This window comes from Pseudorca crassidens, chromosome 2, assembly GCF_039906515.1.
Source record: "Pseudorca crassidens isolate mPseCra1 chromosome 2, mPseCra1.hap1, whole genome shotgun sequence".
Classification (NCBI taxonomy): domain Eukaryota; kingdom Metazoa; phylum Chordata; class Mammalia; order Artiodactyla; family Delphinidae; genus Pseudorca; species Pseudorca crassidens.
In genome coordinates, this window is record NC_090297.1 from 67,449,675 (window position 1) to 67,463,687 (window position 14,013).

The 14,013-nt window shown below is 38.9% G+C and overlaps 1 protein-coding gene across 3 annotated transcripts in view; it reads right to left on the bottom strand.

Annotated features, from left to right (window-relative positions):
• Nucleotides 1-2,248: 2,248 nt before the first annotated feature.
• Nucleotides 2,249-14,013, bottom strand: part of USP33 (ubiquitin specific peptidase 33) — a 63,886-nt gene continuing 52,121 nt past the window's right edge. For 2 of the 3 annotated variants that reach the window (XM_067726624.1, XM_067726623.1), the window contains exons 22-24: nucleotides 5,311-5,413; nucleotides 3,853-3,921; nucleotides 2,249-3,451 (exon numbers count right to left, since the gene is read on the bottom strand). In XM_067726624.1, the coding sequence (XP_067582725.1) occupies nucleotides 3,294-3,451; nucleotides 3,853-3,921; nucleotides 5,311-5,413 (330 nt within the window). In that variant the 3' untranslated portion in view covers nucleotides 2,249-3,293. The remainder of the gene's footprint in view (nucleotides 3,452-3,852; nucleotides 3,922-5,310; nucleotides 5,414-14,013) is intronic. The other variant, XR_010940910.1, reaches the window with a different exon arrangement.

Here is a 14,013-nt window from a genome sequence, read left to right on the forward strand (position 1 = left end):
CAAATTTCCCCAACTGTCCCAGTATCACTCCTTATAAATTATTACCTCCAATCCAGGATCACACATTACATTTTGTTGTCATGTTCTCTTAAACTTCATCAGTCTTTTTTTGTCTTTCATAACACTAATTTTTTAAGAGTCCAGGAAAGCTGTTCTGTATAATGTGCCTTTTTTAAACAATTATCACAATTCCCTCCCGCCTCATGATTAGCTTCAGATTAAATATTTTTGGCAGCCCTCTTACAAAGATGTGTCCTTAAAAGTTACACATTTTGAAAAGGAGAGCAAGAATAAGGGACTACATCATCAAGTGCCAAGTTATGTTAAGTATAATATATATAAAACAATACACATAACTATCATAATCTTATGATCAAGTATGGCATACACACAGATTTTCAGACCACTCTTCAAGAAAGCACTCATTACCCAGATGAGAGGAGAGTGCTTGGCTGATAGCATCTTGCTATTAGTCCCTGCAGTGTCAATATGAGGTCACTCTCTTTTCCAGGTAGCCACTAGTCAGTGACAGTACAAGAGCCTACCCATTTCTGCCCAATGCAAGACTTCTCTAATGGACAACCTTAGCTCCAGATCTTTCTACGGAGCTGGGAGAAACTCTGTCAGGTCAGCATTATGTTCTGATAACTCCTGCTTCCTCCCGTTTTCTTTCACTGATGTTACTTCCCAAGAATCATTTGTACTTCTAACTCCATCTCAGTGTCTGTGTCCTGGAAAACCCAACCTGAAACATTCTTGTTTAAGAGATGAAAAAAACTGGAGATAGAGAACTCTAAGTTCTGTTCCAACTCATAGCTGGAAGATGACTTATCTACTAGCATTTGAACAGAAGCAAACTGACTCCAGAGTCCAAAAACTAATCACCTTCGTGTTATAAATCAATGTAGTATTCTTAAAATATTGTAGGCTCTCACTATCCCTTAACTGCAATTTTCCTATTTCTCAGCTTAAGTATTTCCAAGAAAATCATCCTCAGATAAACCATATCTTTTATTTGACACCTGTTAACACATACGCCAACTTTCAGCTGAGAGTCTATGGGACTGCTAATAATCCTTTACGTACTATTTTGTTATGTATTTTGATGATTATAATGTAAAAAAAATTATATAAACCTTTAGAGACCAGTATTCTTTTTTTTTTTTTGGCTGCCCTGCACGGCATGCGGAACTTCCCCAACCAGGGATCGAACCCATGCCCCAGTAGGAGCACGGAGTCTTAAGCACTGGACCACCAGCGAAGTCCAAGACCAGTATTCTTTACCATATTATATATCCCAATGACAGATGCTATTAATGAATCTAATAGTAATACTATAATCTGTTTTAAAATAATTCAGTGGGAGAAAATATGGTGAATAAGAACAGTGGTATAAAGTTGCAATGACTTTAGTTGGAGTCCCATATCTGCTACTTCTTTGCTGTACGACTTTGGGCAAACCACCTGACCTAAGTCATAGGGTTGTAATTAGGATTAAATATAAGTAATGCGGGACTTCCCTGGCGGTGCAGTGGTTAAGAATCTGCCCACCAATGCAGGGGACACGGGTTCAAGCCCTGGTCCGGGAAGATCCCACATGCCGCAGAGCAACTAAGCCCGTGCGCCACAACTACAGAACCTGTGCACTAGAGCCCGCGAGCCACAACTATTGAGCCCGTGTGCCACAACTACTGAAGCCCGCATGCCTAGAGCCTGTGCTCCACAACAAAGAGAAGCCACCGCAATGAGAAACCTGCACACTGCAACAAAGAGTAGCCCCCACTCACCGCAACTAGAGAAAGCCTGCGCACAGCAACAAAGACCCAGCATAGCCTAAACTAACTAAATAAATTTATTAATATATATATATATAAGTAATGCCCTTAGTTGAGTGACTGAAACATCATAAATATGTAATAAATGGCAAGCACTATTAAAAATGAATCTTTTTTGATTATCTCCTAAATGCCAGGCATTACACTGATCTCTGGTGATACAAGACAGATCAGTTGTGTCATTCAATCCTTGAAGAGGATTATAGCATAATCATGAGAAAGAAGAAAACTAAAAACTATTTTTTTTAAATTCAAATAGATTCTAATGGCTGATTATTTCATTTCACTAAATACCAAAACTTTAAATACTATACCAAATGACTTATTTTGCATACTTCTGATTAAAAAATAACAAGACATTAACAAACTTTATACCCTTCACCCTTAATATCTATCAAATAAATACATCCAAGTTCTACATTTTTAAATCATTTTTATTGAACTAATTTTAATAACACTGTTTTAGCTGGTGGCGGCTGCCCCAAACCAAAACAAAGCCATTGTGAATGCTATTCAACATTCTCAAAGTAATCCAGTTTGTTTTTGTACTTGGAATATAGTTAAACTTTTGACATCACATAATCAAGCAAATAGCAGTGCATATTATATTATTCAAAAAGACTTTATGCATTTCATTTAAAAAATCATTTTGCAAGAGGCTTCAGCTTTATCAACAATCTCATTGACACATTCTGTACTCCATGCTCTCAAAATAAAAAGTGCCCTAAAACTAACCCTAAGTTTTTTACTGATATTAGTGAATACTATTCAGGGTTATAGGAACTGAAATTTAACATTTTACAGTGTAAGAGGCAATAAATTACTAATATCTGTTGACACAAATTCCACTCAGACTAAATACACCATTGATACACTCAAAAAGACATTTTGTAAATATTAATATGCTAGTTTATATGCTGCAGTGCAAAAGGCGTGACACCCTAACAGTTTCCTGAGCTTTAGGAGATTAACAACATTTTTCTGACTACTACTCTCCATTTAAAATAGGCTCTTTATTATATGAAGCCATGTCAAAACTATACAATTAAATTAGGTTTTTGGGGAACTGAAAAGATTGGTCAGAATTATGGTGGCTTAGGGTAATGGAAAAGTTTTCAAAGCAAAAGTATTTACAAAGCTACAAAGGATACTATGGATTTACATGTAGTATAAAGATCAAAGATAACCTACTGATTACCAAATGATCACAATTATTCCTTCTTTTTTCAAAAATATTAACACTGAAAGACTTTATGATAAGTTATCTAGCATTAAATATACCAACCTGTAGAATATTATACATTTTGACACATTCTTCCATAATGCCCAGTAAGAAGGAATGAAAGATAAAGTATTAAAAATCAAGAAAATAAACATGCTTTTAGGAATGTTTTTGCATGGGAACATGTCAGCAGAAGTGAAAATGATTTCTCATTAGAACTCTCTATATCCTCAAAATTACAAAGACCGAGTTTCTACTTCAATTTTTTCTTCTGCTTGTATTGCATCAGGATCAACATGAACAACCGGAGGTCTTAGGATAACTTCAGGCCCTCCACCATATATAGACTGTAGAAAATTCCATGTTTCTTCAGAAATCTGACCAGAATCTGCTCCTAAAATTAAGTATATAGAGAAAGAATAATATTTACAAACCTACATATTCATACTGCAAAAACTTTCATAATGTACCCCCAGCATGAATACTCTAGGAATAATTGAGAACTTTTGGAACATGAATCTTCAGACTACCGGCCCATACTGTTACAAGTTGCAACTTTATGGTCTGCCTTAAAAAGTTAGAGATCCTTTTTCCTGCCTCCTATTAACAGCCTTAAAATCTTTCTTCAGATAAAAATTAAACATTGGCAATTTTTCCACTATTTGTCCTAATTCATGTATGAATTACATCATTGAGCTGGATATAAAGGTGGTATAGATGGCTAGTGATGATATATTCTTAACAGTGTGACAAATTACTAACAAGTAAAGGCTTATCAGTATTAGTCAAACTTACCTTGCCTGAGTATCACATTGCCACATTTGGTGACTGCAATTTTCATGTTATCAATAGGACCTGGAGGATCTAAGTCAAAAGGAAAAACAAATAATCAAAATGTATAAATGTACCAAAGAACTGCATATTTCTATGCCTGAATTAATGAAGGATATAACTGTATAATCAGATTATTTTTTAGTCAGATTATTATAGTCAGTTCTTAACTGTCTTCTTCTGAGCTTCTTCCTTTTTGGGTCTTAATTCCCCCAAAATAGAACCAGGAAAGAAGCTGAGAGAAGTTCTCTCACTACCATCCAAAATTTAATGAAAATGATTTCTTAAGTATCCATTTGGGGATTACAGGTTAAAATGCACTTTTACTGCTACAAAAGAACAATTCTTTGTAATTTAAAAAGAAATGCAATTCTTGGTTTTAGACCGCCATTAAACTAAAACTAAAAGCATGATAAAATGAAATGTTAAAATGCATCCTTTTTTTTTTTTTTTTTTTAAAGCTGCGCCCTGTGGCTTACAGGATCTTAGTTCCCCGACCAGGGACTGAACCGAGGCCCTCAGCAGTGAAAGTGCGGAATCCTAACCACTGGACTGCCAGCGAATTCCCAAAGTGCATCCTTTTTTTTAATTTAAGGAAAGAAACCTTGTTTTCCCCCTGGATACAAAAGTACAGTGCATGTTCATTATCAAAAACTGTTTAAAAAAACAAAAAGGCACAAGAAGGAAAAAGATACTGTTATCCTACCACAGAAAGACAGGCAAACTGTTCTAGTACCTTTGAGGTCTTTCTGCCTTTGCATATGTTTGCCTTTTTCTTTTTTAAAACAAAAGGTTCCAACTATGCATACTGCATTATAATCTTTTTCATATATCAAGAACATCTTATTTTTAAATTTTAAACACTGTTACACAAATAATTTTTAAAGTCCACATAGTATCCCATTGTAATGGATAAACTATGGTTTAACCAATCTTATTGTTGGAAGGATATTTTTTAAAATTTTTCAATGTTAAGATCACAGACTAATTTTTATTCAGTTCTTTTATATCTGCTATGAATATGCTATAATCCATGAAAGTTTTTAAAAAATTAAAAATAACCAACAGGGCTTCCCTGGTGGCGCAGTGGTTGAGAGTCTGCCTGCCGATGCAGGGAACATGGGTTCGTGCCCCGGTCTGGGAAGATCCCACATGCCGCAGAGCGGCTGGGCCCATGAGCCATGGCCGTTGAGCCTGCGCGTCCGGAGCCTGTGCTCCGCAACAGGAGAGGCCACAACAGTGAGAAGCCCACATACGACAAAAAAATAAATAAATAAAAATAACCAACATATGAACTAGAATGTACGTTTTTTTCTCTCTTGTTCAGTAGTGTAATCCCAAGTGCGTGTAGATATTCAAAAAACATTTGTTAAATAAACAAAAAAATCTGCAAAGAATTTCGTCTTTCAGTTAAACACTTACCTCCATCCTTACCCTTCACAAAACTTTCCCATTCTCTAAACCACTGCATACTGATGCAATAAAAAGTAGCTGGAGAATCCTCCTCTTGGAATGCTCTGTTGAGCTATAGAGGGAAAAAAATTAGTCATCTAAAATCTAGAACTTGCTTTGTAGCAGAACAATACAACCATTCTACTTCAGCATCTGATAAGGCCAATTCCTCACACACAAATAATGTGACTTACATTGATGCTAAGTTAACTTAATACTAGGATACGTGGTAACACCTAATAAACATTCTAGGTTATATCTCAAAGTTTATCAAGTATACACAAAAGGGGCATAATGATTGGATAAGTGAAAATGGTCAAGATAAAGTCTTCAAGGCAATAAATATTCCACATATTTATTAAAAATCTGATGTGTAAATCTTATTTAAACATACCATACCCACTGTCTACATCTTACTTCCATTCACTTAAGATACTGGTAGACATGTTGCTATTACAAACAGAATGTTGAAACGGAAAGTTCTGTACGTGTTATTTCATAGACAATAAACATATATATAGGACTTCCCTGGTGGCGCAGTTGTTAAGAATCCGCCTGCCAATGCAGGGGACACGGGTTCAATCCATGGTCAGGGAAGATCCCACATGCCACGGAGCAGCTGAGCCCGTGTGCCCCAACTACTGAGCCTGCGCTCTAGAGCCTGTGAGCCACAACTACTGAAGCCCGCAAGCCACAACTACTGAAGCCCGCGTGCCTAGAGCCCGTACTTCGCAACAAGAGAAGCCACTACAATGAAGAATGGCCCCCGCTTGCCACAAATAGAGAAAGCCCAGGCACAGCAACGAAGACCCAATGCAGCCAAAGATAAATAAATAAATATTTTAAACAACAACATATATATATATAGGATAAATTCTCAAAAGTGGTGGGACAGTCCTTGAAGACGTTCCACTTCCTCCTCTAGTCCCAAGGCCCAAGAAATGGGTATATGACTCAAACTAGGCAAAACTACTAGAAATGGAAATCTTCAGAGGAGTAACCTAATGATTGGAACAGTTCCTGAATTTCTGGAGGTCTGGTTATTCAAATTTTCTTTTCAATAAATTTCTTTTTTTGCTTAAGTTAGCCAATCTGACTTCTACGACTTTCAATTAAAAAACCGAATTGGGCAGTTCCCCAGTGGTCTAGTGGTTAGGATTCCGGGCTTTCACTGCCCTGGCCCAGCTTCAATCCCTGGTCAGGGAACTGAGATCCCGCAAGCCACGCAGCTCAGCCAAAACAAAACAAAAAACCAAAAAAAAAAAAAAAAAAACCCAACAAAACAAGACAAAACCAAAAACCAAACTGACAGAAAAACTGGCATAGAAAGAGGGGAACAGGGGCTTCCCTGGTGGCGCAGTGGTTAAGAATCTGCCTGCCAATGCAGGAGACACGGGTTCGAGCCCTGGTCCAGGAAGATCCCACATGCCACGGAGCAACTAAGCCCGTGCGCCACAACTACTTAAGCCCGTGTGCCTAGAGTCTGTGCTCCGCAACAAGAGAAGCCACCGCAATGAGAAGACTGTGCACCGCGACAAAGAGTAGCCCCCGCTCGCCGCAACTTGAGAAAAGCCCGTGCAGCAACGAAGACCCAACGCAGCCAAAAATAAAATAAATTAAATAAATAAATTTAAAAAAAAAAAAAGAGAGAAACAGCAACAGAGCCTGAGGAAAATGAAGGGTATTTGAAAATTATCTAATTGTAATAGTGTGAAAAGACAGTGAGACTCCTGCAGATATCTCATGCTGGGTAACTAAATGCCCGCGGTACATACTACCTATGGACAGAAACAGTGATGTTCAGCTCATTTCTCCCCTATGATCAAATCTAATCCAAACCCTGCCACTGTCCCCAGAGATCCTTATAATAATAGCTCAGAAGTACCTCTATGTTCTGGCCCCATGATTTGACTTCATCTTCTAGTACTTTGCTCCTCATTTATTCACTTGTGGTCACACAAACCTCTCTGTTACTCCCAAAATCAAGCAGATACATTCCTGTCTCTCAAAGCCTTTGCATGGGCATCCCTTCTTTTTACAGATATTTGAATATCTCCCTCACCTCCTTCAAGTCTTTGCTTAAATGTCACCTTTTCAATGAGGCCGATCTTTTTTTTTTTTTTTTTTTTTGTGGTACACGGGCCTCTCACCGTTGCGGCCTCTCCCGTTGCGGAGCACAGGCTCCGGATGCGCAGGCTCAGCGGCCATGGCTCACGGGCCCAGCCGCTCTGCGGCATGTGGCATCTTCCCGGACCGGGACACGAACCCGTGTCCCCTGCATCGGCAGGCGGACTCTCAACCACTGCGCCACCAGGGAAGCCCAATGAGGCCCATCTTGATCACACTGTTTATAACTGCACCTGACTCCTCCCCTCATCACTATACTCCTGATCCTCTTATCCTGTTAGATATCTTCCTTCACCATAGAACTCATTACCTTTTGATATATAATGTATTTGTTATTTATTAAATGTAAGCTCTTTGAGAGCAAGGATCCTTCTGGGACACAAGGTAGCTGCTTCCACAGAACAATGAAAGACAGTGAATAATGTTGTGATTGCCTCTGATGAAATCAAGGCATGTTTGTCTCCAGGTAAAGAATTAAAGTTTAGACTTCCTGTGATGTACAACTTATCCTTAGAGAACTGAGATTTCTGAAATGTAATGTTAGACTGATTCTGTCAGATGAATCCGTTTCATTCACAGCATTACCAGGTTTGGACACTTTCAGGACTTTCTCTCTGGCATTAGGACATTTCTTCCTTATGTGTCTAGGTGGGGGCTTTTGAAAATTGAGTTAAGTATAATCACCCCAGTTATTTAAAGGCATCTGTTTCTCTCTAGTTCTCAGAAATTAAACTGTTGCTCTCAAAGGAGTTCCACCTCTCTACTCTCTTCTAAAATACCTATTAGAAAAACATTGGATTCTGTATCTACCCAACGTGTCAAAACTTTTGTTTTCCACCTGTTTATCCTTGTGCTTCATTTTAGGAGAAATTCTTCACTAGATCTTTCAGTACACTAATATGCTCTCCAGCAGTATTTATTCTGCCATTCAGTCAACCCATCTATTGAGTTTTGTTTTGTTTTTAGGATACAATATCCTTATGCATCTCTCTGAGAATCAATCATTTATTTTAAGGCATAACTTAGGAAGACACAATTCTTTCTAGGTATTACAAGCTAGCTAAGGTTAACGCCTTCTTTAACCAACCCAAGGGTCCACATTCACTGCTCAATCCAAGCAGACAACTTCGTGCTTGCTGCTTAGTACAATGCAGGGGGCAGAGTGCTGAAATCACTATTAGTATCTGCTGCTTCCAAGCTTAAAGCCTGTGTGGTCATTTCCCATGACATTGGTCTGCTTCTTCAAACTGATCCTATCTGCTTTCTCAATTTTTCAGAAACTCCACTTAATTTCCAGTCTAGCAAGGGCACCTATTTTTGTACTCTAGCGTTCTGTTTTGTTTTTTTTAATTTTTTTTGTGGCATGCGGGATCCCAGTTCCCTGATTAGAGATGGAACCCAGGCTGCCTGCATTGGGAGCTCAGTCTTAACCACTGGACCGCCACGTAAGTCCTGTTATTTTTTTATACTAAGACATTGCTTTTTTTCTTTTTTTCAAAGGGGTGGTGGTAGAATAAGACAAAAAAAAACCCCTAGTGTTATGGAATAATTATAGACTTGCATTTTATAAAACAGCTTCATTAAAGTATAATCCACAGTGTTAGTGTAAAGTTCAATGGTTTTCAGTAAGTTTATAATTGTGCAGCCACCAACACAATCCAGTTTAAAACACTTCTGACACTCCCAAAACTCCCCTGTGCCAGTTTACAATCACTTCCTCTCAGCCCCAGGAAACCACTGACCTACTTTGTGTTTGTTTTTTTTTAATTAATTAATTTATTTGGTTGCACTGGGTCTTCGTTGTGGTTCAAGGGCTCCTTAGCTGCAGCTCGCAGGCTCCTTAGTTGTGGCAGGTAAACTCTTAGCTCCGGCATGCACGTGGGATCTAGTTCCCTGACCAGGGATCAAACCCAGGCCCCCTGCATCAGGAGCACAGAGTCTTACCAATGTGCCACCAGGGAAGTCCCTATCTTTTTCTTAGATATTTCATATAAGTGGAATTAGACATTACATAGTCGTTTTTGTCTTGTTCCTTTCACTTGGCATAATGTTCCTAAGATTCATCATATTGCTGCATGCATCAGTAGTTCTACCTTTTTTATGCTTAGTAGTATACCACAGCCTTTTTATCCATTTGCCACCTGATAGACATCAATTTCCAGTTTGGGGCAACTATGAGCAATTCTGCTCATGAACATTTGTGTACAGGTTTTTGCAGACGTAAGTGTTCATTCTCTGGAGTAAATACCTAGGAGTGAGACTGCTGAGTCATGTGCTAAGTGTTTGTTTAACCTATAAGAAATTGTCAAACTGGTTGTCATCCGGCATGTGACACCACATGCCCACCAACAGTGTTTATATGAGAATTCTAGTTGCTCTACATTGTTTTTTTTTTTTGAGGTATGCGGGCCTCTCACTGTTGTGGCCTCTCCCGCTGCGGAGCGCAGGCTCCGGACGCGCAGGCTCAGCGGCCATGGCTCACGGGCCCAGCCACTCCGCTGCATGTGGGATCTTCCCGGACCAGGGCACGAACCTGCATCCCCTGCATCGGCAGGTGGACTCTCAACCACTGCGCCACCAGGGAAGCCCAACATTTTTTTCAGAACTTGATATTGTCCACTTCTTTATTTTAGCCATTCTAAGAAGTATGTAATGGTATCTCACTGTGGCTTTAATTTGCACTTTACTGATGACTGCTGAGAGTGTGTACCTTTTCATGTGCTTATCACTCATATCTTAAGGATAATGTATATTAAAATATTTTCTTATTTTTAAATTGGAATATCTATCTTCTTGAGTTGTACGAATTCTTTATATAATCTTATATAATCTGGATATATACAAGCCCCTTGATGATAAATGATTTACAAATGCTTAGAACTGGATTTGGGCCTAACTTCCTAACCTATAGTGTTTCTTCCAGTATCACCGTTGTTGGTCTTACTGAATGTCTCATTTCCTGAGATGATATCCCATATCACCTCTGATTATGTAACTAATTTTACACAAAATAAATGAAGCAATGGGCTCACATCCATAGAATTCACTGACTTTACCATATGGCATCACCTAAAAGTTGCTGGCCTACTGAATACTGTTTTTGTGCCCGGATGGCAAAACACCATGGGGTTGGTACTATCCTATGGGATGTAGTATATGCCTCAAACTAGAAACAACCCTATGGTGCTGTTTTTCCCACAACCAGAAAACATGAGAGTAGGTACCAGGTAAAGGAAGTAGGAGAGTTTATCTATTACTACCTACTGACACAAAAGCTTTTTTGCTTCTAATTATCACAACTTTGGCCTCTACTAGTTTAGAGGTATTAGGTTCCAAAGGGACACAACAATGATTTTACTGGACTGGAAGATGAGACACTCCTCTGGCCATTTTGGGTTCCTCATGTCACTGAACCAAGAGACAAACTGGGTAGGGCTATATAAAAAGTAGAATAAAATGACTACTACACAACAGAAACAAGGGGAACTATGTCTGAAAATCAGGTTATAGCCACTGTATTAGTTTCAGAGGGGGGCTATAGCAAATCACCACAAACTTGGTGGCTGAATCCAGATTATTTTTTCTCTCAAAGTTCTGGAGGTCAGAAGTCCAAACCAAGGTGTAGGCATGACCGTGCTTCTTGTGGAGAAGGGGAGATTTGGTTCCTTGCCTCTTCAACCTTCTGCTTTGTGAGTGTATACTCCAGTCTCTGTCTTCTGTCTTCATATGGCTTTCACCTCTTCTCTCTGTGTATCTCTCCTCTGTGCATCTCTTTATAAGGGCACTTATCATTAGACTTAGGGTCCATGCAGATAATCCAGGTTGATCTTGTCTCAAGATCCTTAATTATATATAAAAAGACCCTTTTCATAAAGTCAATTCACAGGGATTAGGACACGGAAACACCTTTTTGGGGGGCCAGCATTCAATCCACTATAAGCACCATTCAGTATTTCCATATCCACAGATTAAAAGCTCATAGCCAACTAGAGAAATCTAACACAGGCAAGACTACAAAGAGCTCAGACTCTTCAGGAATGAAGGTCTGGGTTACTTCATCAGGTTAATAACCAGCTGAAGTGCTGGATGAGAAAACAGAGAATATGGAATGGGTAGTTATAAGCTGTAGACACATGCTTCTTCCTTCCCCCATGCACTGGGTTGGCCAAAAAGTTCATTCGGTTTTAAGTAGCACTAAAAGACACCTTTTTCATTTTCACCAAGAATTTTATTGAACAATGTATTCACTAACGCAATGAACTTTTTGGCCAACCCAATACATATTTGTAAATATTTCTAAATTTGTGAAAAATTACCAATTTATATTTCCTTTCATTCCTCTATTTCATATAAGGTATGTTGTTGGTGGTTAATCTTATCATTTATTCTTTAGCTTGCAGAATATAAAAGGGAGATTATGACTAAACTGACTGAACTAAACATGAATGATCATCATCCAGAAATGGATACACTGACTGATGGGACTTTGGGTTTTCCAAGTTTAGGGAAAGGATAAATGCTGCATCTAGTGGTACATGAGCTAGCTGCATCATGTTAGGCAGAAACATGATACTATTGCTACTGTTGTTGCTGACGTATGAATGCATATGACAAGGGGGGCAAACTATACTGTATTTATTGTCTGTTAATGCATCATTTCCATTCATTCTTACACTCTCTTCTATGAAAAGAGAAGATTTCATTTTCCAGGATCGCTTGCCAGTAGTGCTCCAGCTCAGTCACTGCCAATGATATATGCAATATACGGAAGGCACAAGAGAAAGAGAAACTTCCCCCACGTCCTCTGGTGGCAGTTGCGGCAGGACTGAGGCCTCCACAGATGGCACAAGTAGGGTTTTGCCACCACTTCCAAGCATCTTCCCAAGAATCCCTCATTCGGTGCCACAGGCAGCTAACATCTTTAACAGCAGCATCCTCAGGATAACCCACCAGGGTCCTGAGATTAGCGGCTTATCAAGTCTATCAAGTTTCTGAGCATTCTCCTGAGATTGCCAGTGGTAAGCAACATAGGTAATTTCCAGAAGCTTCGTGCAATTAAAAACTTCTTTTTAGCTTTGAAACAATCTCAAACTTACAGGAAAACTCCAGTACAATACGAGGAAATTTTCTTTTCCTAGACCATTTCAGAGTAAGTTGCTAAACACACGAGGACTTTTTCCTACACATTTAACACAAATGATAAAAATGTGGAAATTAACATCGATGTAATACTAGCACCTAATCCTCAGACTCCATCAAGTTTTTCTAATTGATCCAATAATCTTGTTTATAGCCCGAAGATCCAGTTCAGAATCACTTGTTGGGACTTCCCTAGCGATCCAGTGGTTAAGACTCCACGCTTCCATTGCAGGGGGTGCGGATTTGATCCCTGGTCCGGGAACTAGGATGCCACATGCCGCTCAGCCGAAAAAACAAACAAAAAACAAAAACAAGCAAGAATCACTTGTTGCATGTAACTTCATGTTTCCTTTAAGGTGGCACAGTTCCTCAGTCTTGACTTTCATGATCTTGACAATTTTGAAGGTTACAAGCCAGTTGTTTTATAAAATGTCCCCCAATTTGGGTCTGCCTGGCTTTCCTCATTTGAAACTCAGGTTATGCACTGTCTACCAAACAAGTGATGCTGTGTTCTTCTCACTGTATCCTATCCTAGCACATGATTTTGATATATTCCACTGCTACTGATGTTCACTTTAATGACTTCATTGAGTTGGTGCCAGACTCTTCTTGCTTAGTCTTTTCTCTTCAAAATTAATACGTATTTTGTGGGGAATAAGCTGGAACTATGTTAATATTCCATTCCGCATCAGTCTTTCAATTTATTCAGTTATTTATAACAGTATGAACACAATATCTCCTATTTTGTTTAATGCATTATAATACCATTATAATTTATTTTGAAGCATAAATTGTCCCAAATTTGGCAAGTAAAAGTCCCTTCAAGCTGGCTTCTGTGTACTTTTGACATTTCCCCATCATTCTTCAAAAACTTCTTTAATTTCTGGAACAGTAAGAAATTCCAAGCTCATCTTGTAATTCCCCTGCCCCAGCCCTGAAAGCAGCCATTTCTCCAAGGAGGGCTGGTTCCTTTTACTAGAGAAAGATGTTTAGAAGCCAAGATCTGAAGAGAGCTAGGTATGCTCAATCCTACTGTAGTTATTACTGCTTCCAGGCCTTTTCAGTGACAGAGTTAGGAAATTAACTTAGGTACATCACTTATTTCTATATATGTGTACATATACACACATTTATACCTCTATATGTATATATGTATCTAACACAGTGAGTTCACAAAGATGCCTACAATTTTAATCCAATAACAAAGAGTCCATTTTAGTTTCCTCTCTTTCAATATCTGTAACTCCCTTATCTGACCATAAGAAATCTGGCTCTCATTACACTCATATTATCTGATCAATCCTACACATGGAATCAATCCCTCAATTTTACCACCACCACTAAGCTGTGCCGCCTCACACAGCAATCTCCAGCCAACACGGGCATCCACTGTTACGTTGCCTGGGC